This window comes from Lepisosteus platostomus, chromosome 3 (assembly GCF_059453375.1).
Source record: "Lepisosteus platostomus isolate fLepPlt1 chromosome 3, fLepPlt1.hap1, whole genome shotgun sequence".
Classification (NCBI taxonomy): domain Eukaryota; kingdom Metazoa; phylum Chordata; class Actinopteri; order Semionotiformes; family Lepisosteidae; genus Lepisosteus; species Lepisosteus platostomus.
The window spans coordinates 51,572,670-51,599,332 of record NC_142613.1 but is presented as its reverse complement, the minus strand read 5'-3'; the positions used below and the strand labels follow the sequence as shown (position 1 = coordinate 51,599,332).

Here is a 26,663-nt window from a genome sequence, read left to right as displayed (position 1 = left end):
TGTGTGACTGGTCCTCCTGCTCCAGAGGGGTAATTACAGGGAGCGCAGTGAATCTGCCCTGCTTCTCAGGGCCCTGTCAGGAGATCTGAAGCCGCTGAAGAATATTTAGCATGTCGAGAGCCCTTGCTGTGCAGCGCTGGCCTTCAGCCGATCGGTTGACTTTTAAATGTGTTTGTCTAAACAAGGCTCACTTACTCTTTATTAGAGCAAACGGTAAATGGCACCCATCACCTTGACAGCATTGTGAAATTAGCTGAAAGAACAAAAGAGGATGAAGAATTCAAGCTCACTTTTGGAATCAGTGAATGCAAACAGGCATCATCTTTAGAAGCAAAGAATCTTGTTTTTTGTATTGCTGAAGAAAAACATTCCTGAGGGAATGGAATAAGGGGTCCTTATAGCAGATCAGGGAAAAAATATGCAAAGGACAGCCATGTGCAGAAGCAGTAGTCATGGTAGTATTACTGAACACAGTCATACATGTTCAGCACTGCCCCAGGGGACCACACCCAGACAGACTGAAGAGATGTTTGTGTCTACATGCATAAGCACACAAACAGCACACACACATTCCTGCATGCATCAATACACATATAGACATTCATAAAGTACATACATTCATACACACATCCACACCTATTTTCACATGTGTGCATAAACACACAAACAGTACATACCATCCCTGCATGTATGAACACAGATACAGACATTCATACAGTACATACATTCATACACAGATACACACACATTTACTGTACACATGCATGCATAAACACACAAACACATGCCTGCACGTATAAACACACGTAAACATTCATACATTCATATACACGTACTGTATACACCTATACTATAACTTGTTACTTGTTACTTGTTCCTTCACATACAGTATATACAGTACATACATGCACATGCATACAGCACACATACATGCGAAGAGAGAAAGTTAAAAGCTTGAATTGACCCCAGTTCTCATACTGAGTGATTGGGAAGGACCATGGTTCATATTCTTGACCACACCACATGGAGAGGATTCCTCTCGAGAACAAGGCTGTGCGTGTCATGTCACTGGCCTTAATGGGGACAGTTCTCTTCCGTCAAGGACAGATCCAGTGTCAGGCACTGCAGGTCCCTTCAAACAGCACTCATAATCTCCCAAGTGGGGTATTTTTACCCAGCAGCTGAGGGAAAGCTGGTAGCAGAGAGCACTTCAATCTGTCACAGAGGGATTGGTGTGTGCGTCTGCTCGAGAGCTGATTAAAGGTTCGCCTGTTTGGCTGAAACTTCCCGTCGTTGTGTCAGGTGTCCTCTGTGAGCTTGTCTGCAGAGAGCTCTTGAGGAAATGGGTTTTTAAAGACTGGGCGAGGGGGGCACTGTCACAGGGCGAGATGCCAACACGCACAACGGCTCCTCTGGGCAGGGACAGCCTTGTCCGCCCTGCCTCTGGGCGTCTGCGAGTAGCAAAGACAGGGGCTCGGGGAACTGGCATTTACAGACAAGGTCCGAAACAAGGGACTGACAGCGGCATTGTGTTTCTTCCTCCTCCTGTGTCTGACGCGGAGAGACTCCCCCCATGTCCTGAAGGACCTCTGGTGCGTGCTGGTGCAGATTGGCCCTGACTGGCAGTCAGGCTCTGCTGTCTCTTTAATATCGGAGTCTTGCGCTCGAAGCCAGGCTGCAAGCTGACTTTCAGAGAAGTCGCACCGAGTGAAACAGCGGGCAGCGCGTTAAGAAATCACACGGCAGGAGGTTCCCTCCCAAGCTTGTGCGACGGGGCCCAGCACACTGGACGTTGGTCCTTAGAAACCTAGACAGAGCAGAATTGGCCCGCGAGTGCAGATCTGATCTTGTGGAGTAGCTGATGTCCGTGATATGGCCAGCAGCCATATCACTCTGCAACTCACAGCTGGCAGCCCACTGAAGCTCAGCGGGTGTGAGCCTGGTCAGTACCTGGATGGGAGACCTCCTGGGAAAAACTAAGGTTGCTGCTGGAAGAGGTGTTAGTGGGGCCAGCAGGGGGCGCTCATCCTGTGGTCCATGTGGGTCCTAATGCCCCAGTATAGTGACGGGGACACTATACTGTAAACAGGCGCCATCCTTCGGATGAGACGTAAAACCGAGGTCCTGACTCTCTGTGGTCATTAAAAATCCCAGCGTCCTGGTCACAATTTCCCATTGGCCTTTGCCAATCATGGCCTCCTAATAACCCCCATCTCTGAACTGGCTTCATTACTCATGGTGAGCTGGTGTGTGGTGAGCGTTCTGGCGCACTATGGCTGCACATTGGTGGTGGTGGAGGGGAGTCCCCATTACCTGTAAAGCGCTTTGAGTGGAGTGTTCAGAAAAGCACTATACTATACTAAGTGTCAGCAATAATTAATTATTATTATTATCTCACCGCTGTCTAATGTCCAGGGTGGCTCCAAGCCCATGAGCGACTGTGATCGAGCCCCAGCAGAGCAGCTCCTGCCATTACAGGGCACAGCACTGAGGGAGAACTGGTGTTAGGACACCTGAGAGTCACAATGGCAACCCTGTCTCTAACCTCACAGTGTGACAGCAGTGAACGTATGTTTCACAGAGAAGTGATGTCACCCCCTAGAAACCCAGAAACCTAGACAGGGCAGAATTCTTTCTCCCGCAAGCGGAGACCCGATTTCATGGTGTAGCAGAGCTCAACACTGTCTAGGGAGCAGCGACTGTGATCCAACCCCAGCAGAGGCAGAGGCGAGCTCAGTTGTTTGCACTGGCTTCTCAGGGCTGCAGGGAAGTCAGTGGGGCTGCAGGCCAGTGCGAGGCTCTGCAGTCATTGACCATTCCTGAATGAAACCCTCCCAGGTGTATCTCTCAAGACACCTTTTCAACACTGTGCTCTCTTTCAGAGGAACAAATCAGCACCAGCACATCAGCACAAAACCAGCAACTGTGCTGCGGTAGAAATAAAAAATATTGAAAAGCTAAAACATTCTTTTTTAAAAGAAAAAGTCAATTTCTTCACTTTGATGTGTCACTTTCAATTTATTTTCACTTTTTTCAGCACTTTCGGCCAACAGTGTCTGGAACGAGAGCTATGATTAAAAGATCCATAAATGCCAAGACAGAGAATTAATTTGTTAAACAGAGATTATAAAGTGTGAGGAGGCCGGTCGGTGCGTGAATGATATTGATTTATTTTTTTTTTCCCTTCAAAATGTTGTAAAACAGCCGTGGTGTCAGAGTGTCAGTATTAGAGCCCTGATTGAGAGCCCAGAGACGCCCTCAGACACAGGTAAAACGTGCTGCTGCTGCTGGGACACATCTGGGTTGTTATAATGACGCCTCCGAGTGCAGTTTCGAGCACACCCCAGTGCTACAAGAGGTGTGTGTGCTCCCCGAAATTTCACCAGCTTTCCCCGGTCTGGAATAATCCAGTAAGAGCCTTCTCTGGCTCTCAGCCCAGTGTCTGTCAACTCTGCTGCACTAGAACTACCCACACTCCTGGAAAAAAGCCAGTGCCATGTTCAGTGAATACTGTTCGATGAGCGAAGTCGGTGCGGTGCTGACTCTCACAGCCCGCGGGCCCTGTGCTCTAGAAGCGCTGCACATGAAGAGAGGCGATTCAGCTGGAACAGCAGCACGTCTGTGACTGGCGTGACTGGCGCTCTCCAGCAGGTGGCGCTCATTTGGCAGGGCAGCCTCTGCTGTCAGACAGCGCGTTGCTACGTAGGTCAGAGGCCGGGCAGAAATCAGTGCAAGCCAGAGAGTAGTGACTGAGGTCCCAGAACAGCGCCTCCCCTCTGCCAGTCAGAGAAATGCCAGGTGACCGTCAGGGGCTGGGACACTGCACTTCCAGCAGCATTCGGTGCACACCAGGACTGGAAGTGTGGCTCAGACTGGGGGCGTCCTCTCTCTGGGGTTTAGTGTCGGGACTGCCCTGTGCGTTTAGTACTGTGTGTTACAGCAGCAGGACGGAGAGCTGAGAGCTGGGGTCAGAGTTCACGTGTCAGAGGGCATCCCCCTCTGAATTGAATGGTTGAACGGAGGCCCATCTCCGCGATCGAGCTGCTGGGGGCCTAGGAGTGTGATCCTGGCCTTCAGGCTCTCCTGTGACAGCCCACCAGCAACCCAGAGCAGCCCAGGCCAGCCGCTGAGAACTGGTGATTTCTCCTGGTGTCCAGGCGAGCGCACCCCTCTCCCCCCTGCAATGCTGGGGCAGGGCGGCGCCCCAGGACTGGCACACAAGCGAGGCAGAGTGCAGTGGGACCCCCTCCTCCGGTCTGATCTGTATGCAGCTGCCTTGCGGCACGGCCTGCGCTAGAAAGGCAATTATTATTTTGCTTTTTAATCAAATCACACATCAAATAAACAATTAACACGGGCAATGATTTATTTAGACCTCAGTTAAACTAATTATGTTGCCTGAAGAAAAAGAGCACTTGATTCACTGTGTGTGAAGCCCACTGGACTGGCTGATGCCATGAATTGCTGTGACTGAACTGGGAGGGGGGATCAACAAATGTCTTGCTAAGATCGTTCATCACCCGCAGGCTGTTTTCACCAACATCCAGATCTGTAGTTCCACTGAGCAAAACACCTGTACCAAAAGCAAGGTTCAGGGTTCCTTCAAATACTTAATCTACAATCTAACTGCTCAGAGTTTGAACATAACAGCTGTAGGACCCACGTGTCTGAGCACAGGTACAACTCTTTAGTGTCTCACATCTCAATAAACGTTAGTTTTAGGAGTAATAATACCAGACAGAATCCCAGAGCACTTTTAGATAGAGGAGGGGACCTATAAAGTAGCCATTCTTCACCAGCACCCCACTGGAGACACACAGCACCATTCTGTACCAGCAGCCCCACTGGAGACACACAGCACCATTCTGCACCAGCAGCCCCACTGGAGACACACAGCACCATTCTGCACCAGCAGCCCCACCTGGAGACACACAGCACCATTCTGTACCAGCAGCCCCACTGGAGACACACAGCACCATTCTGTACCAGCAGCCCCACTGGAGACACACAGCACCATTCTGTACCAGCAGCCCCACTGGAGACACACAGCACCATTCTGCACCAGCAGCCCCACTGGAGACACACAGCACCATTCTGCACCAGCAGCCCCACCTGGAGACACACAGCACCATTCTGCACCAGCAGCCCCACTGGAGACACACGGCACCATTCTGCACCAGCAGCCCCACCTGGAGACACACAGCACCATTCTGCACCAGCAGCCCCACCTGGAGACACACAGCACCATTCTGCACCAGCAGCCCCACTGGAGACACACAGAGTATCAGAGGAGGAGAGAGAAAATACTGCACTGCTGAATTAATGTGGATCTTTTGGGAGGACAGATGGTACAGATCAGAGTGGAATTTAGCCAGGACACTAGCGTTAAGACCCTACTCTTACCAATGCCCTTGGAACCTTTAATGACCTCTGTTTAATGTCTGATCAGAAGCACAGTGTCATCAATCACCATACCTAGCAAAGCTTTGAAATCTATGGCCCAGAGGGAAGAGCGCCACCTATTGGTCCACTAGCAACCTGATTTTCCTGGAGATCTCCCATCCCAGTGCTGACCAGGCAATTCCTGCTGAGCTCTTGAGATGTGAACAGATCTAATATTTCCATCAGTCTAGTCAAACAGAGCATTGGCTGCTTGTAATGGTGAAGTATTTCATAAACAGAGGAGTTTATTTGCCATATGGACGTGTACAGCATATATGTTTTATTCACGCCGTTCTCTCAGGACACACACAGTACAACAGGCAACACGGTGGAACAGATAGCACCACACAATCTAGACAGTGCATTACAACACAGTAAATAATAAATGGTGACAGCATATACAGACAATAAACAAACAGCACAAGAAATACATAGTTGCCAAGTCAAAGGTGTAGTCCATTACAGTATATCGTTAAGTTGTATACGCTTTGGATTCACAGTGCATGGAATTGATTCCGGGATCTTTGCTGTTTTAAGCTTTGAAAAGCTCATTTTTCACACTCATCTGCTGTGCTTGCAGGGCACTGCACTCTGTGCCGTGCTTTGAGGAGGTGTGGGGGGCCAGGGTGCTCTGTGGGGGTAGAGGATCCACAGCGAGCCTAGTTAGACACCAGGAGGGTGACCGAGCCAGTCGGGAAGCAGGATCGCTGTTATCTGCTGGCCGCTGAATCTGGTCTTCTCGTTTGTCACTCTGACACGAACCCAAAAATTATTCGTCTAAATATGGCATTATTGATCCCGCCTGCATTCTCCTCTGACGCTCCCAAACAGCCACTGCTGAACTTCGCCCGCTGCACCGAGAGACACTCCACAGCCGTTTGGAAATTGATTTCTTTTTTTGTCTGCGTCTAGAGCAATGTGCGTTTCACACGACTTCAAGCCTGATTGTTCGGGAAAAGAAAAGCTGAGCCCCGCCGTGCTCCTGGAGAGACGATGAAGTCAGCGTCTCTTATTGAGTGTGAATCAATGCAGATGAATTCCGTTTACTCTCCGAGCGCTTTCTTTGCATTTCGGATCATCACTGGAAAAGGAACAAGTAAAGGTTTGTTCCATGCTGAAAAGAGAAGAAAAGAAACACAACGTTTCGGCTGCCGCAGAAGGCTCCACAGTGTTTCTTTTCCTCTCTTTTCCGCGTGGAATAAACCTTTACTTGTTCCGTGGTGAAATATCGGCAGTCTATGCGTGCTGACGCAGCTATCTGTACCTACTTGAAAACATTTCACAGTGGTTTGTTTTATCGAACAAAAGTATTCCGAGTTCTCTAAAAAAACAAATTTGCTTTTTTATCAGGAACAATATACAAAATCAGAGAGCAGTAAGGTTTCGTCGGTGGGATTTGTCACTGGGGAACGGGCTGTGAGCACTGTGCCCTCTGTCCCTGGTGCTGCAGCCCAGCGCTCTTCCTTTTACACCATTGAAAGCGCACAGCTCCTGTGGGCGTTAATCATTCCTGCAGCTCGATTGTGCCGTAAATACTATGTGTCCCCAGAATCTTAACATGCTGTTATATTCTCTGAATGTAAGCGCGTTATTTTCTTCTGGAAATAAAGAGCACAGGCTGTGAGTGATCATGTTAAGAATCGGGCCCTTAAGTGAATTGATGAGCGCTCCAGGCAAGTATTGGCACTGGAACACGTGCACAGGGACACCTCGTCAGCCTATTGGATAGCCTAGAGAGCTCTCTCGTTTAAAATACTGCAGCGTCTGATTTCTCACTGTTGAGACACTGCAGCATGTGATCTCTCCTGATTACAACACTGCAGCGTGTGATCTCTCCAGATTAAAACACTGCAGCATGTGATCTCTCCTGATTACAACACTGCAGTGTGTGATCTCTCCGGATTAAAAAACTGAAACACGTGATCTCTCCTGGTTAAAACACTGCATCTCATGATATCTTCTGATTAAACTACTGCAGCAAATGATCTCTCCTGATTAAAACACTGCAGTGTGTGATCTCTCCTGGTTAAAATACTGCAGCAATGATCTCCCCTGGTTAAAACACCACAATGTGTGATCTCTCCAGATTAAAACGCTGCAGCTGGTGGGAGCCCTGTGCAGGGTTCTAGGAATGGGGCTCAGTGTTCTAGGTTGGCTCCTGATCGCACCCATGTTTCCGCAGTACAGATGGCAGAATGAGGCAACCACCTGGCACTGACGTTCAGTGCAGACAAGTGTTACACGCAGGTAGCAAAAAGAAATTGCAGGTACAAAATGGAAGACATTGAGCTACAACAAGCTACTTGAGCAAATGACTTATGTTTATATTATCACATGATTTACATTGTCCAGACTATGTGAGGAAGCAATAAAAAGGCAAGCAGAATGCTAGGAAATATAGTTAATATTGTAATGTTAACACACTAGCAAGGATTTATTGAGAACATTGTGTACTACTGTATGTTGTAAAAAATATATTGTTGCTCTGGAGTCCAGAGGAGAGGAATTGGATATGTTTCTGGGCTAAAGGGACTGTCCTACACTGACTGGCTGGAGGAACTGAGTCTCTTTAGTCTTGAACAGAGAAGACTGTGAGGAGACTGATACAAGTATTCACAATTCTCTAAGACACTGACAAAATCCACTGGATTTCTTCAGAATCAGTAGTGAAAAATGAACAAGAGGACACAAGTGGAAATTTTTTTTACACAGAGGGTTGTAGGAGTGTGCAACAAGATATGCTGCTGAAGCCAAAACTCTATTATTTCAAGTAACAACCAGGTGGGATCCTGAGATCTATTAATTACTTACTAGTTGGCTCCTGCAGGTCTGGTCAGTGATGGCCAGTTTATGCTGGTGTGGAGTGCCCAGATGGTCACCAGTAGGTTCAGATTCAAGCAGCTGTGCTCCCAGAATAGACACTGCAATGCTAAAGAGTAAATGTTTTTTACAGTATTTTCTTAGGAGTAGTACTGAGTGGACAAGGTCGATCATTTTTAGATACTGAATCCAGCTCCATAATTTATTAATGCAGCTCAAACCACACAAGACAAGCCTGGCAACAGATTGAAAATAATCACCGGGATACATCGATCAGTGGTTTTTTTTTCTTTGTAAGACTCCCTAGCCTAGCAGCCTCTACCCTATATTTACTGGTTAATGTCATTCCAGCCCCTATTAGTATTTCAGCCGAGTGCAACACGTGTGGATAGCAAACCTGTGAAACAGAGTGCAACCTTTAAACGTCATGACTTGTACAGAAAATATATGGAGAAAGAAAGCTCTGGAGAAAATGCTAGAAAAAGAACAAGATGCAGTTAAAGAAAAGGACTAGAATGAGCTTCAAGCCCAGGTAAAGAATACACTAGAATACACTTATGGACAGCTACTGTACAGAGGCTAAAATATACAGTTGGATTTGTTCAGTATTACACTGGAGTGACAGGATTTTTTATTATTAGCTTTTATTAGAAGGTTGTTTTTTTTTCCTGCCGGGGAATTTTAAAACCCCGATTTCGCAATGCCAGAATGATGCGTATTTATGAGCGGTGGTCTGTGCTTCGGTGGGGCGGTAGGTATTCGCCTTCCTTCTGGGGGTCTAACAAACCTGCAGAAACAGAGAAGGCTTCAGCCCTGTGGCGCGGAGACTGCGCTCTTCTTCTGAGTCGCTCAGCTCGGTGTACTGAATCAGTGAATCAATTTGTATGGTTCAGTTCAGTGAATCACTTGAAAAGATTCGTTCATCCGATTCACCGGTTCGCTAATCTGCCCCCGAGTTACTGAAACGGTTCTGATTCGCCCAAGCGCACAGCGCTGCACAGAAATAATTACTTAGACAAGTCCAAGTCATTTACAAAGCTAAGTGGAAAACAAGTCTTCCTGGAAAAATGATAGACTTGACATTTTACAGCCTCCTTTAACATAGAAAGAAATGTAGCCTGAGAAACAAGATTGCATTTGTGATAAATTAAAATATGGAGTATAGCTGATGAGATTAACAAGTTTGTCTTGTAGAGTTGTGTTTGAAAAAGCAGCACAACATCAAGGAGAAGTCAAATAATGCAGAGAACACTAATTGTATTATACTGAATTATCACATACTAATTATAGTTGTAAATAACATCATTAAACAACATTAAACAATTTTGGATTTTTTATTTATAAACTGCTCAAGAAAGGTATGTCAAACGAATTATCAAGGGAGAATTAGCATAATATTGGATATACTGTAAACATAATGTTTGTTTACATTTTTATTCTTAAGCAGATCCAACGATTACCAGTTAATTTAGTAACTGTGGAGTGGTAATGGAAAACTAATTAAACTGTACTTTGACATCGCATGCGACATTCTTCCATTCTGCAGTCATTTCACACTCGCTGAGGAAGCAGCAAGACTCTCCACAGAACCAGAACCTGTGTACTGAATCCAGTCTGAGCCAGTGAATGACTCAGCAGTACTGAACGGGTCTGAGTCTGGGAATGACTCAGCAGTACGTGTTACAACATCCCACCAGCAGAGGGCACCTCAGCCTCTAGGGCTTACTTCTTCTGTACAGCAGAGGCACAGATCAGCCAATCCCTGCTCACCTAGAGTCCCTACTTCACCACACCTCCTCTCCACAAACCTATTTAAACCCTGCTCTCCGGTCAGGTGGTGTTCAGTATTGTTTCAACACTTAGAGTTCTGGATCTTACTTCTGCTGGATACTCCTTGGGCACCTACCTGACTTCTGGTTTTGGTCTGTTTCCTGATCTTGGTTTGTATCTCTGGTGCTCGTTTTCTAATCTGACTTTTGGTGCTGGATTTTTACTCGCCTCTTGACCATGGTCTTGGATTTCCCTTACTACCTGGATTAGGATATTTGTGATCCTGAAATCTGCATAGGGGGGCCTTCCTTGTTTTTCTAAGCTGTGGAGGTATATGTTATAAAAATGTAAAATTTGAAGGGAAAAATACATTTTGTGAAAATCCTGTTATTCTTATTAGTGCTGATGTTTGGCTGAAGTCAGTGTCTTCAGTCTTGGGAGAGACGGGAGTCTTAACTTGAGTTGGAAGATTCCTATTTTGGTACAATCAGTCCCATGGTTTTTGTACTTTTGTGTCATGGATGTGATACTTTTGTAGTTGAGGCTAAACTGAAAGGAAAACATCAAAAGGCTCATTATTTAGATTGACAGAAGAGCATACTGAAGAAAGTTTAATGTTAAAAGTTCAGGTAATCACAAGTGAAGCAGAATTTTGAATGGAATTTCTATATATTATTGACCCTTATCAACATTTAGATTTGTGCTCATGAAAATCTGAATTCACACATACTACTTTGCTGTTCTTAAGTGTGTGAACCAGTGCAATACCTCAATGGCAGCAGGGTTTTTAAAATGGCTGGCGTTTCCATGACTTGATCTCCAGAGAGCAGTTTCAATTACATTTACAGGGGCAATAAGTTTCATTCGAGCTGATCTCCAGCCAATCTAAAACACATCAGCGCTTTGCTGTAGAGTTAATGCTCTGGTAGCTATTGCATCAAGGAGCGAGACCGCACTGGCTGCGGACTGTCCTCTGTTCTGAACACTGTGCAGCAGCGCTGACGTCTCCGATACAACGGGCAGCAGTGAGGCTGAGCTTGACCTCGTAATGCATAACGAGGAGGTCCAAAAAGTACACAAAACCACAGGGAGGAAAATGGAGGTTTTTAATTTATTTCTGATCTGTGATGGAAACCCCATGTGCGTAGTTTACACAGAAAGAGAACCTGCCACTGTGTTGGCAGAAAATGCCGAGCAGATTGTGGCAGGGCGGTGAAAGAGTGGACTAATGACACTGGACTGCCACTAGAGGCCGCTATACAGGGACTGATCTTTATAAAGAGTCTCACAGTGGGTGATGAGCTCAATGACTACATGGAAAGAGGCACAACGTTTGGATACCACTTCCTTTTGGAAGTTAGACCTCGTACACCTGAAGAAGGCTCCACAGCCGACGCATTGTGTCTCTTGTCTTGTCCTTTCAGCATGGAGATACACCTTTATCTGTTCGTTTGCAGCCTCCGCATGCTGAAGCAGCTGCTCGCCTACAGTGAATGATTATTTTAGTGGTTGCAGGTGTTTCCACACATTCCCATGTGTATAGTGGGGAATTTGCTCAGTATGCAAAGTGTGAGGATAAGTGCCGTCTTTTGTTTGTTTGAGACTTGGAGACAAACTCTAAAGCCTGCTGGAAAACCACTGCACTACTGGGAGCCTCTGTGCTTGCTGACCCCCGGGACTGTTCTGGATGAGGGCAGGGTCTGTCACGCTACGCTGGTGTCTGGTTTTGTGCCGGTTTCTTGGGACTCCCCCTTCGACTGGGCTGTTGGCAGTTCTGACTGCTCCAAGCCTGGCTCGGGTCACAGGAAGAGACGGTCATGTCCCTGCACTGCAGTGGCCTGACATTGCTGCATCTCTCCGTCAGTATTCACCTCCAGGAAAAACCGGACCTCTGCAGGGGCTTTCATGACACCTGTTTCCTCTGGAATGGAGACCTGACGAGCAATGATTAATAATGTTTTGTACCCTTCAGCAGTGCAGGGGCTTGTCAGTTTGGGAGTGTTCTTGGCAGTAGAAGACAGATTGCTTCAGGTGACATGAACAGCATCTGGGCTCTCGGCAGAGCAGATCCACCAGGAATGAGCGCCTTCATCACCGGAGCGGCTGCGTCTCGGTTCCTCTTCTGCTGGAGTAAATTGCAAACCAGGAGCATGCTTTGCTGCAGGACAGGCTGGGATTAGTCACAGTGGCTCCTGGGAGAACGAGCAGCACCAGTCCAATTGCAAGCAGAGAATGTGTCGCTGCTTCTCCTATTACCTCCACTCCTGTGATCTCTGCTGCAGGGCTCCTGAAGGCTCGCACGAGCTCCAGCACTGCTTTAGAAAGAGTAGAGGAAAGTTCGGGGACATGTGGAGTTCTGAACAGCAGTTGATCTTTTGCGTCTTGTTTGCTGGGGGTCTCTCTTTGGTAGGTCCCGATATATTGGGCTTTAATCTAACACAGGTGGCGAGTACAAGGTGAATCTTTTCATCTTTGCATGGATTTTTTTTTTTTTAAGCCGGCGTTCCCTTGCAAGTAGATGTGTCTTTACAACCCAGAACTGTAGGCACTTCCTTATGCAAAGGGTGGCAGGGGTGTGGAACAAGCTGCCCAGCCATGTTGTCAAAGTCAGTTCCCTGGTTTCTATCAGGCAACAGCTGGATAAGATCCTTGGCTCAATCGGCTACTGACTATCAAACAGGACCAGATCGCCACCTCTCCTTTGTAAGTCTTTGTACAGTACACTCACTTCCCTTCAATCCAACGCAGATGACTGCTCCAGGAGATGAAAGTGTCACTTTTACCACAGAAAACCCACATTTCCGGTCAAGTTTTCTTACTGTCCTGAAAAATTCTTGAGGCTATTGCTATTCACATGACGCATCCTGTTAAATGTAGAACAGGATTTCTCAGAATAAATGCGCTGTCTAAGACCAACAGCTCTGGCTATATGAACATTTCCCAGAAATCAAGACGTGTAGCCTCAGAACCCAGTACTACACTAAGCAATTGGAGGACAAAGACTTTCCCTGGAGGGTGGCACTGTGTTGTTCTGGTTAGCAGTGCTAACTCGTGTCTCTGGGGTCCTGGGTTCAAGTCCTAATCTTGGAGTTCTGTCTGTGTAGAGGTTGTATGTTCTCCCCGTGTTCATGTGGATTTCCTTTGGGTGCTCTGGTGTCCTCTCGCAGTCCAAAGAGATGCTGCTAAATCAGTTGACTTCTTGGTAAATTGGTCCTGGTGTGAGTGCGTGATATGTCAAATAAACAAAACATTATGCTCTAAAACAACAATAAGAAGGCAGGATGGTGGCACAGGGTCCTGGGTTCAATTCCAGACCTGGGGTGTTACCTGTGAGGAGTTTGCATGCTCTCTGTCTGTGTCTGTGTGAGCCCTGCGATGGACTGGTTTCCCATCCAAGATGTGCCCGCTGCTTGCTGGGATAGGCTGTGGCTCCCCCACAACCCTGTACTGGATAAAACGGTTAAAAAAATGGGTGGATGGGTTTGTACACTGCATGCTCTCTGAACTGTTTACATTCATATACAGTCGCACACCTGCAGCCTGTGCTCTGGTGGAGGTGGGAGATGCACACAGTACAGTTGGAAGGCTTGTTGTGCTCACACTCGTGATCTTCTGCAGAGCTTTACTCGCATCGGACACTATTGTCACTGTTTAATCTGTTTATTTTATCTAGGCAACTCCTGTGGCTCTTGGGGCTGCCTATTTGGGGCCCCAATATACAGTATGTGTGGCCTCCCACATAATTAGGTTTGCCCTCTCTTCTGCTTGTAGAACGATTTTGACTTTTGTGTCCTTTTGAAGGAGTAAGGAGGTAAGCCTGCAATCAAAAGCTATTCCTTTAAAAATGAGTGCCAGTAATTTTCATTTAATTATACTTAAATTAGCAGTGCCTGACTCGTGGCACCCTTCATCAGCATATAAATGTGAAGGACCTGACACCTGTTTAACTGATCACTTCACACTAATGGGTTTGTTCTTGCCAGACTCATAACATACATAATTCTCATATCATTGATCTGAAATGCATATTTAGCGCCCATTAGTCAGTAAGGACCTGGCACAATGAAACCAGATCAATAGGAGAGGCAGTGGATAGCAGATATGTGCCCCTTATCAGATCTCAGGCAAATGCATTTGATTAAGCACTAACACTGATAACCAGATGAATACTGGTTGACTGCCTGATCGTTTATTTATTAAGTAGGTATTCAATAAAATAAGTGCCATGAAACAAATCATCTGGGATATTTGATTGAGACAATCTGCTCAATTATTATCCACAGTCCCATGCAAAGACTACTCACTGTCAATGACCTAAAGAGCAGTACAAGATTCAGGCCAGAATACAGGAGAGATTACAGAGTATTGTTCAGTGTCCAAGATACAGGAGAGATTACAGAGTATTGTTCAGTGTCCAAGATCCAAGTGAGAATACAGGAGAGATTACAGAGTATTGTTCAGTGTCCAAGATACAGGAGAGATTACAGAGTATTGTTCAGTGTCCAAGATCCAAGTGAAAATACAGGAGAGATTACAGAGTATTGCGCAGTGTTCAAGTCTCAGTGTAACTTTGTCTGGGTCTCCTACTTCGCTTCAGTCCAGAGAGACAAGCCTCTACCTAGACTATCCACAGGAGTGTCATGTTCTGCTGATGGAGTGAAAAAAGCAGACCCCCGTTGACAGAGCTTTGTCTTTCTTTTAAAAGGACGGTTCCACTTCACTATAAGCATAGGCACCATGGGAAAACAAGCCAGCGAGCTTGTAAATCATGTCCAATTTGGCAGAGAATGACACATCATTTATTTTAGTTTAATTTGTTGAGCACATTTGTTTTATGCACAGAATCCTATGAGTAATACGAGCCTACAGAAAGTAAAGCTGATACGCTGGGATCTGGGGACCAGGGTTTGTGTGTTTCTTACTTAAGAAAATAAGAGCAGCCACACACAAGAGGAGCCATTCGGCCCTTCTCGTGTGTTTGGTAGGAGTTAATTGATCCGAGAGAACTACACAGGAATGCAGTACAGGAATCTGCTAACCCTGCCCCAGGACAGGGCTATAACCCGTGTCCCAGTTTCATCAAGACTGGTGTGATGTCCTTCTCCGCTTGTGTATTTTTTTTTAAACATCCAGTGATGTTTCCCCATGTTGCGCCAGTCTGTTTGGACCAGGAGGCAAATCTTCAGATCAGTTCCATCAGCCCTCTACAGCTAGATGCCAGCCTGGTCCTGGAGAACCCAGGCCTCTGCATCTGACTTTTCTCTGCTTAGTTATTAAATCTGCTGGATTGTGGCTGTCCAAGGGCAGGTAGGAGCTGGCTACCCTGGGTGCTCCTGCCCACCAAAGGCTTATGCTGGATGTGAACTGGTGACCTCCTGGCTTTGCCTCTTTCCCTGCAGTGCAGTTGTTCTGTGTCCCTGTTTGCCTAAATGATCTGAGGTAGCTTGGAAATCTACAGTACGTTCATACTGGTTCAGCTCTCTCATATATGTAGGAGCAATAGAAGAGCCTTCACGTAAAAGAACATGAAAATGTTGCTAAGGGAAGAGGCTATTTGGGTCATCTAGCTTTTTTGGTTGTTAGGAGCTAATTATTTTGAGGATCTCCTCTTGTCTAGCAGTAAGGAAGGAACTGTCAGCTGAGGTAACCAACATCCAGAAGAGTTCGGAGGCAGCTCTTTCACATCCAAGATAGATACGTCCTAAATTGTGTTGCATTGTGCAGAGTTACTTAGATGTTCTGATTAATGAGCCCAGTGGAGCACAGAACTGTAACAGATGTCTTAATTGATTAATTAATTAATGATGGCATACACAAGTACAATCACCTGGCCACATGTTAAGCCAGCGCACTCTTATTAGCAGCAGTGATCCGTGTTTTTATTTCGGATGAACAAAGGATCAGAAGCATCTGTCAGATTTTTCTCCCTGCAGCCCGGGGGAAAAGGAGTTTATCTTGCAGTGCCAGACAGGATACTCAGCCTTCGTCTAGGGGTCTGAGTCAGGTCTACATTCACGCTCATCAGCTTCCACAGGGCTCCAATAAGGGACTTACACCCCCGCAGCTTCTTAATAGCCTGACAAACTTCCAAGGAGGTCAGCCTCCACGGGGACTAGAATCTGACCTTGATTTCACAATTATTTTTTTGATATCGCAGCAGCTGGGAGTGTAAGAGTCTCTTCCACGGTTATCTCATGTGGCTGAGAACACGAGAGGTTATGAACGGGGTTAATTGATTCCAGGATCTCGTTTAGCTGTTTCTTGAAAGAAACCAAGGTGTGGGCTTCAATTATATGGGTGGTCAGCTTGTTCCACCCTCCTACCACCCTTTGTGTAAAGAGGTATGTCCTCTCCTGACTGGAGAATCTCATCCAGCTGTTTCTGAACAGAGGGATGAATAGGGATCTCCTGATTCCTCGTTAGTATTCCTGTTTGTCTGACAGGAATCTCCTGGTTTGCTGTTGCGGATATGAATAAGAGCTGTCACCACCCATGGGGCATGCCATGTGTAGATCAGTGCAGCTTTCTGCTGAGGAGCTCTGATGTTCCTCCTCCAATGGAAATCAATGGGTGCTGTCAGCCTGGCCCGGCTGCATTGAGTGTTTAATGGCCCAGCACTGCTGGACATGGGATCGATTTAAAAGGATGTAATGTATGTATCACGTGGAAAATCTTCGTTAATAAGAGGAACTGAGCATGTAATGAGCACCCAGCTTGGGGTAAGTGGACTGCAGTTGAATCAGGTTAAGTGCACGCACTGTTAGGCTGCTGCTGTCCCCAATAGTCGCAGACATCTAAAGGTGAATGGGGGGGACCCCGGGCCTCCCCATCACAACTTACTTGACTTATTAGAAACCACATGATCGAAAAGAGAATGAAATGCTGAAATGGCACAGTTCACATGCATTGGGCTATTTCTATATTAAAAAAAAAACAAAAAAAACAACCAGCTGGAAGCAAACTTGCTTGATCTTGATCTCCCAGAAGGATCCCTCCCATCCCACTGTGAACTTGTCCAGCTGAGCAGAGGGGGGAACCAGGGCCCAGCCATGTACAGTAGCTGAAGCCAAAACTGATACCCTGGCTGGATGAGATCTGGGATCAATTAGCTACTAACCAGCAAATAGGCTAAATGGGCAGTTAAACAGGACAAGTTGTTTGGCTGATTGGCCTGTTCTTGTTCACAGCCGTTCTTTTATTTTTAGAAATAGATATCATATGTTACAAAGTACATAGAATAACGTTGGCATACAATCAGGCTTTTCCTGTGGCTTCAGATTCCTGAGCTGAGTGATGCTATCATGCTACTGTAAGGTAAAGATCCGGAACTCCCTCCGATCAGCTTTAACCTCTTGTGGCCGGGGAAGGGGTGGGGTCAGAGCATTTCCGTGCCGGCCTGTCCCTGGGTAATTAGTGTCGCTGTCGATGGCCGGTGTGGTGCAGGTCCTGTGCAGGCGTGTCCTCGGAGCTCCACTCCCCCAGCCTGGCGGCTGCTGTGGGTCTGTGTCTCGGGGCATCTCGAGCGCTGGCGGTCCTGGACCTGGGCCTGTGCGCTGCCACAGCGGTCCCTGGGGTCTCTGTGCTGGGACACTGGGAGCTGAAGGGCACATATTGCACACCTACAGGCAGTATGTACGGTGTAGCAGGGCAGTGGTCACTGTGGGGGGGAGCTTGCATGATTGCAGGGGCCTAGAGAGACCTGGAGGATTAAATGAGCGTTACCGGGTTAAAGAAGTGATTACAGAGGCGGGAGGAAATGCGTGCTCGCGATCCACCCGCGCACATCGGCTCCGATCGGCCGCTGGGAAGAGGAGGGGGGCCGAGGAGGGGGGGCGGCGGTGTCCTGTGTGACGGTGTGTGTCTGCTCGTCCTGGGCAGGTTCAGACCAGACTGCTGCTGGAGACCCTGGAGACGGTCCTGGGCTTTCCTGGAGAAGCCACGCTTACTGGAATTTCACGTGGGCATCCGAGGATGAGCTGCAGTTCCCCCTCGCCAGTCCGCGGCCGGGTGAGTCACTCCTCTAGCGGCGTTTTGGAGAGCCGGTTCTGTAGCAAGGTTTAAGCCTCGAGAGTTCAATTGCTTGTCAACAAAATCCAGTATCTGCAGCTTCCCATAGATAACAACGCAATCAGCCATTCATTTCCAGAGAATAAGAAATGCACTTTCGCTCTAAAATGAAATCCTATTGCAAAACAATTAACAGGACCAATACAGGGAGAAGACGAAGCACTTGGGGATAACTGGCGCTTCAGCTGTTTCAGGCTTAAGCTTAAACGCAGCACTTAAACTTGTGTCGGAGCATTTACAGCCCTTTCAGGAGCCCTGGCTATAAAAGACAGCAGTTAAGATATAAACCCTTCCCGTGGAAAACTGACAAGACACGCAGCTCTAACAGTTACAGGCGTCTGGATCGCCCTGCAGCTTCCTGAAGAAAGTGTAGCAGGACGCAGACAAAGACATGGGTGCCCAGTGAAACGGCTGCCCCTCTAGATTAACAGATGAAGGTTTAAGAGACGGCGGGAATTCAGCCATTATGCAGAAGGAGCAGAGTGGAACACGAGGAAGACCAGAACATCCGTAGTCACAGCTTATCCGCGAGGCCTGGTTTCACACCAGAGCTGCCAGCAAACAAAGCCTTTTCTACGGCCAGCGTGCTGAGGACACCGTCTCCAACTCCTGCAAGGGACCGTGCCTACTGAAATACACAAGAACAGAACGGGAAAGGTCAGGCGTGCGGATTCGGGATCTGCAGCAGTGACGATGTGTCCGAATCGTCAGGGAAGCGCGGCCCAGAGCACACGGGTAGTGAATACAGTGGCGTGTGTCTGAGACCCAGAACAGGAGGTGATTCTCTACACAAAGATCCTTAATGAGCAAGGAGTCAGGACCACGGTTTTCTCATCTCATCTGAAGGGTGGTACTGTGTCCCTCACCACACCTCCCGGTCTGCCACCACAGCATATAGCTGCAATCCAGAGTTCCTAAGAGGTCTCCCATCCATCCTCGGATCCTGAGTCCAACCTGCAGTGTATATATTGGTTAAATGTCATGGCTGTTAGCTCTAGCAAATCATAATGCTATGAAATGATTTGATGTCATGAAGAAATAAAGACATGGCTATAGCAGGAGGTACAGAGTCATGTCATTTACCAAACCACTTTACACCATACGATGTCACGGGAAGCCGGAGCCTACCCAGCAAGCAACGAACGCAAGGCAGGGCACACCCTGGGTGGGGCGCCAGTCCATCGCAGGGCAAGCGCAAGCCAATCATACATGGGGACAATTTGGAGGCCATTGTAAAGGCTGAGGGGGGGAAATTTGGCCCGGATATCGGGATAACTCCCTACTCTTATCGAGAAACACCCTCTTTAATGACCACTGAGAGTCAGGAACTCGGTTTAACGTCTCATCTGAAGGACAACGCCTTTTTACAGTAAAGTGCCCTGACACTACACTTGGGAATTAGGTCCTACACAGACCAGAGGGTGAGCGCCACCCGCTGGCCCCACTAACACCAGCAGCAACCATAGTTTTTCCCAGGAGGTCTCCCATCCACGTACTGACCACACCTGCTGAGCTTCAGTGGGCTGCCAGTTGTGAGTTGCAGAGTGATGTACTGTAGCTGCTGGCTATAGGTACAGAGCACCACTGAATAATCTACTCGAATCTTCATTTTTTTTAGTGCGCATCACCACTAGAAAATGCACACTGACAGGCCCCTCACTTTGTTTCCCGGCCAAGACATTTCTTATCCTTGCCTGTCTGGCCCGCCGGACAGTTGGTCATTAACTGACCCCAGGATCTCCTCCAGCTGTTTCTGGAGAGAAACCAAGGTATCGTCTTCAACAGCATGGCTGGGGGGCCCATTCCAGACTCCCACAGTTCAGAAATCGGGAAACGCCGGACGCCCTGCGCTGGGCATGGGCAGAGCTAGCAGTCTTTCTACTTCCAGGAGGGAGGCCCAGTGTCACACAACGCAAAGGAGACGAGTGGTGTAGATGTTGACACCGTATAGGGTCCGAACAAGAAACAGGTCAGACTTCCAAGGGACGAGAGACGAAGTTTGAGGTCGGAGTAGCCAGGCTAGGTCGGGAGTCCAGAGGTCGAGGCAGCGAGGCAAACAAATCCAAGAGACACGAGGCAGAGACGGAGTCGGGGTCGGGAGTCCAGAGGTCGAGGCTGGGAGGTAAACAAATCCAAGAGACACGAGGCAGAGACGGAGTCGGGGTCGGGAGTCCAGAGGTCGAGGCTGGGAGGTAAACAAATCCAAGAGACGTTAGGCAGAGACGGAGTCAAGGTCGAAGACAGAGCGGGGTCGAGGACGAGGCCGTGAGGGAAACAAGTTCCAAGAGACGAGAGGCAGAGACGGAGTCGAGGTTGGAGGCAGAGCGGGGTCGGTATCCAGTAAACGGTAATTGAAGGAAAGCGCACAAGAGAAAGGCAAAGACTAACTCAACAGTGAGCGAGGAGTGAACGGTGTGAAGGGGTTTATACAGTATGTGAAAGCGGGGAGTGCCGTGCTAATTGCTAACAGCGGCGCCGGTGTGATTCGTGACACCCAGACTCCCGGCAAGAAGGAAAGGAACAAAAGTGAGACAAAGGGCTGAAAAAAGCAATTGCGAGAACCACCGAGATAAGGATTGAAGAGAAAGACATGGAACTGAAGAATCCCCTTGGCTACTGTCTGCTAATATGCCTGGTGGCGTACTTTGGGCCCCGTCTGACTGAGGTCGGGGGCGGGCCTATCACCAGCTCTCCCTTCTTTAAAAACCATCGGAAAACCACCAGTTATTTCAAGATCTTTTTAATGAGGTTCCGTGAAGGTGAAGAATATGCAATAGCACAGCGGTGATGAATCTTTAATCTAGCGCTGTGGAAGCCGCGGTGCTTCTGTGTATTTTTAGATGTGTGAATAGAGCTGCCCACTTTCGCTGCTCTAAAGCAAGAGGACACGAATGGTGAACCTACTCGTGCACAAGTTTGATGTCAAAGGCTGTCTCTCTCAAAAGGATATGCTCTATTTTTGTAGCCTATCCATCATTTTTGAGGATTAGTCCATAAAGGACAAATTGCTAGTCACCTTTAAAATAAAAGCGATTTTAGTTCCTGTCATACTGCAGCGAATTCCTCTTGGGGTGGTATTAATTACACGGTCAGTTGGCCTCGCAGTTTATAGACATGCATCACTGCCATACGTCAGTCTGTTCCAGGTGACAGGCAAAAGAAACACGCTCTGTCTGCAGCCTGTATGAGCAGGTGGATTCAGAATCTGTGCCGTGATTAGTCAGAAAGGGCCCTAGTTCAAGTGCAGGAGAAGGTCTTGTCAGTCATAGGAACGTCAGAAAGGCCACAAACGAGAGTCATGCCAGGATCTCAGCCACCATCTACTTGAAAGAAGCAATACAAAAGATGGCTGGGGCTCTTCTCCCACAGCTCTTTGTGTAAAGAGACGCCTCCTGTTCTCAGTTTGAAATGTGTTCCCGCATACTGTAGTTACTGTATCACTAGCATACTCTGCTTTGTGTTTTATTGTACATTGTGAAGAAATCCCCTGGGGTTTTTTGAGGATTTTGAATACCTGGATCATGTTACTAGGTACAGTAGGTGGTCCAGAGTGTATCCCAGTTTCCATGGCACCAGGATCACAAGATCCCTTGTCTTCTCTGAACGGAATGCCGTTTCATCGCAGTGTCAGAGAGATCCCCCCCCCCCCCCAGCAAACACTGGTCTGTTTCTCCAGCTGGGTGGACTGAAGCCACTGGGGTGAGGACTCAACCCCACAACCTGACACTCGTGAGACCACCACGCTACACTGCTCCCGAGGTCACTGGAGGCCGACAATATTCTGTCAGCAAGAGCACCGCAAACTGCATTAGTCAGTTCAAAACTCTGTGCACTTAACTCAGAATGAAATAAACTGAATCAATTAGTTATCAGGCACAGAACACATTAACGTTTAATATACTATGCAGCACAGGCTGCCCAAGAACCTGCTGCTGCATGAGCTGTAATTCCAGTCGGAAACAAATGAATTCCAGTAAAAAACAAAAAAGTTAAGGAACTGTGGAGAGAACTACTGCCACACTTTCACAGGGGTCGCTTCGGAGTGTGGGATCTGCTGATTCTGGGATTCTGATCTGGCACAGAGCCAGGGTGACTTTACATGTCCTCTTCTTTAAAAATGACAGTTTTCATTTCAGCCTGCCCCTGACAAGCCCTGAAAGAAGCTCTCTGAGATCCGAATCAAGCGCCATGAGCCGCAGTCTGACCCAAGTGCTCGTCCCCTGTGTGTAGACAAGGGATATTGTGACTGCAGTGGGGTGATGAAACTAGAGGAGGCAATTTCAGTTCAGTTCCATTCAAAATACTTTATTCATTCCAAAGGTGCCAATTTAATTTGACCCATCGGCTGTAGCCCATTTTAAAGTTAGGAGGTAACTGATATGAGGATCAGGGGAAACCAGGGTATCGGCTTCAACAACATGTAGACACACTGACCCTCCAGGACCAGGACTGGACACCCTGCAGACACACTGACCCCCCCAGGACCAGGACTGGACACCCTGCAGACACGCTGACCCTCCCAGGACCAGGACTGGACACCCCGTAGACACACTGACCCTGCAGGACCAGGAATGGACACCCCGTAGACACACTGACCCTGCAGGACCAGGACTGGACACCCTGCAGACACACTGACCCTCCAGAACCAGGACTGGACACCCTGCAGACACACTGACCCTCAGGACCAGGACTGGACACCCTTCAGACACACTGACCCTCCAGGACCAGGACTGGACACCCCGTAGACACACTGACCCTGCAGGACCAGGACTGGACACCCTGCAGACACACTGACCCTCCAGGACTGGACACCCCGTAGACACACTGACCCTGCAGGACCAGGACTGGACACCCTGCAGACACACTGACCCTCCAGGACCAGGACTGGACACCCTGCAGACACACTGACCCTGCAGGACCAGGACTGGACACCCTGCAGACACACTGACCCTGCAGGACCAGGACTGGACACCCTGCAGACACACTGACCCTCCAGGACCAGGACTGGACACCCTGCAGACACACTGACCCTGCAGGACCAGGACTGGACACCCTGCAGACACACTGACCCTCCAGGACTGGACACCCCGTAGACACACTGACCCTGCAGGACCAGGACTGGACACCCTGCAGACACACTGACCCTCCAGGACCAGGACTGGACACCCTTCAGACACACTGACCCTCCAGGACCAGTACTGGACACCCTGCAGACACACTGACCCTGCAGGACCAGGACTGGACACCCTGCAGACACACTGACCCTGCAGGACCAGGACTGGACACCCTGCAGACACACTGACCCTCCAGGACCAGGACTGGACACCCTGCAGACACACTGACCCTGCAGGACCAGGACTGGACACCCTGCAGACACACTGACCCTCCAGGACCAGGACTGGACACCCTGCAGACACACTGACCCTCCAGGACTGGACACCCTGCAAACACACTGACCCTCCAGGACCAGGACTGGACACCCTGCAGACACACTGACCCTCCAGGACTGGACACCCTGCAAACACACTGACCCTCCAGGACCAGGACTGGACACCCCGTAGACACACTGACCCTCCAGGACCAGGACTGGACACCCCTGATCTAATTCTAATGAGAAGCTTGGAGTTTCTGTCTGCAACCAACCTGTATTAGTGCAGTACCAAGCATATTGTAACGCTATAGGGTTCACGTGGGCGCCCTCGCCTGCTGCCGCATCAGGGACTCGAACCCGGACCTCCGGCGTCACTCAACAGGGATCCAGCCTGTTGAGCTAAAGAGAGATCTCCCCCCTGCCCAGCGGCTGTGGTCCTGCTATTACAGGGAAGGGCTGTGACGTCACCGCTCTGGTAAGCCGACTCTCACACTCAATGGTGGCCGTGAGCGTTACAATATTTTTTACAGGAAAAGGAATAAAGCCTTTAAATGCTTTATTTATTGACCATTAAACACCATGTTTGCCTTCGGGGATGTTATTGATCCTCTTGCCAGCTCTTCCTCCAGTAGGCGCAGGTCCTGTGTCTGATATCCGCTTCCTGCCGGGCTGAGCAGGACCTGTTCTGAGTCAGAACGCACGGACATGGACACATAAATACTGAACTGAAGAAAGAGCACGGACAATTGAAAAGCTTGATTCATAACAATGACCTAATTTCAGGGGAATTGCTCTATATTTTAGACAGTGATGATTTAACCCCACTGGACTGGGCTGGAGATGCCTACTTTGAACGGGTACAGTCTGGACAGGCCTGCAGTCTGGGACCGAGGCCTTCTCCAGACACACAGGGCCCAGACAGGCTGAGGAACCTGCTTGATTTACTTGGTTGAACCCCCTTTCAGAAACTGCTCACTGGCCACGTGGCAGAATCCCCTGCTCTCCCTGAAAACACGATCCCGTTTTAAAATCGGTCACATCCCTGGGCCCTCAGGCAGCGGGTGGCTTGTCTTCTCCCTGCCTCCTCGACCGTCCTGCGGTGTCGGCGTCTGCGCACGCTGCTGGAGGCGGCACAGGCCCGACGGGGAAATGAGTCATTCTCCACCCTCCGTCTCCCAGATCACAGCGCATGTCCTAACCTACCCCTTGATCATATTGCTAGTCACCCCCACGGGTTTCGAATTACAGGGTACAGTATCAAATCAGAGTTTTGAAATCTGCCCATGCTTCGCTGTGAATTTCCCTAAGATGTGAATTTAAGAATTAAATACACGTTAGTTTTTGGTTGCCCGCTTACTGTTAAGCATACGGCGGACATTGCGGGTTGTGAGAGCCGGTTTACCAGCGCGGTGACGTCACCGCCCTTCCCTGTGAATAGTAGGGACCGCAGCCGCCGGGCTCAGGGGAGATCTCCCTTTGGCTCAAGTGGCTGGGTCCCTGATGAGTGACATCGGAGGCCCGGGTTTGAGTCCCCAGCAGTGAGGGGCTGACCCAAGGTGGCAGCGATGAGGGTGCATACCCATGTGAACCCCAGAGCGTTACAATATACAGTATAACCTAGAACAGAGCTCAGGAAAATAAAGCTTCTGATGGGCCAGAGGCCTATAATTTGCGCCTCCCGTTGGCTACAGTTGGGTGGGCAGGGGATGCTGGAATTGGGAATGGTTGATGGTTCACTCATGTGGCTCAGACCCTGGAAGTGGAAAACCGGGAATCCCTTTTTGACTCTCCTGAAATCCTCGGAGAGCCGGCGCGAGGAGGTCTTCCCCGGAACCTGTATCCCACTGCGAAATGCGCGCGCTCCGCAAAACTTTCCAGGATAATTAGGGGAATACGCGGGGACCTCGTGTGTTTGCATGCTTATTACACTGGACATGGATATAATGGATAACACTGGAGCCCGCTGTTAGTACGCCTGTATAGCGGTTTCGCCGTGGACGTTTAATGCGTTTGATTGGGATTATTACAGTTACCATTTTTATCGCCACAACTCGAGTGAAAGCTTAAATGATCTTTTCACAATAAGAGGGAACCCGAAAGAAATCACACACACGCGATGAGCATCTTTTCTCCTTATGCGTTGTATTAAAGCATTTTATATGCGGAGAGTGGAGGGGGAGAGATTAAATGCCGCGTGCGCATTTCGGAGGACACAAATTTCCCGGGGATACTGACTGGGAGACGACCCAGTCCCGAAACTTCTAAAGGAAACATCGCTTGAGATGAGAGTTGGATGAAAACGGTCTCAAATGTAAGTCTGTTTTTCCTCAGACTCAGCCCTCCGCCTTACTTCCGGGCGGTTTGACAGAAATGCCTCTTCCTGTGAAAAAAATCCATACGAGAAAACGGTTTTGTTCTTTATTAATGTTTTTTTAATTAAAAAAAAGTTTTTTAACGAATGTGTGGGCCAACAGCAGGTTCACCTCTTAATCACAATTCTGTTACGTCACTTCCCCCCAAATCAAAAATATCGCAGTGACGACCTACCCCTCCCTCCTTTCTGAACTCTCTGCCTTCCTCGCTTTGGGATATCGGACCCTTTCCTCCACGTTTGCAGCCGTCTCGGGGTTAAATTCTCCTCCTGCCATGTAGCTTAAATCAAAGCTTCTTACACCCTAACTTCTCCATCAGCACTCCGTAACGCATTTTCTTTCTGCGTGTTCATATTCCTCTTGAATAAATACATATCAAATTATGTGCTCAAGTTAAAATAAGCGAAAGACCGGGATGGTGGTTTTATTTGTTGCGTTATCATTGCATAACAAGCAAGCACCTCAGGAAAGCAGAATAGCTGGAAGGCCCTCTACACTCGGCAATAATGTACTGCTAGACTGACACAGAACTGTCACACACTCATTTATAATGTATTTCCTTCTCCAGACGATTCTCAAGCACCCTGACCTGCTAACAGGAGCTAGGAGCTTGGAGCTCGGAGAGACAGTAATTGCTGCCATTTTAATGGCGCTGCTGTTGTGATTTACTGCACCCTGGAATGAGTTGCAAATCAATTTGGGTGTCATCCACTTTGCCTGAGTTCATATTCCGACTTGCTCGTACTAAAAACGTCAGGCGCGGAGAGGAGGAATATACGGTAGAAGCAACTCATACTGTCTCTCTGGAAACGGGGGGAAAT

At 48.4% G+C, this 26,663-nt stretch overlaps 1 protein-coding gene across 1 annotated transcript in view; it reads left to right on the top strand.

The window, feature by feature from the left end:
- Positions 1 to 26,663, top strand: part of alk (ALK receptor tyrosine kinase) — a 255,900-nt gene that overhangs the window by 88,538 nt on the left and 140,699 nt on the right. Inside the window, exon 2 of the mRNA XM_088626040.1 lies at positions 17,911 to 18,039. Coding sequence (XP_088482166.1) covers positions 17,911 to 18,039 — 129 coding nt within the window. The remainder of the gene's footprint in view (positions 1 to 17,910; positions 18,040 to 26,663) is intronic.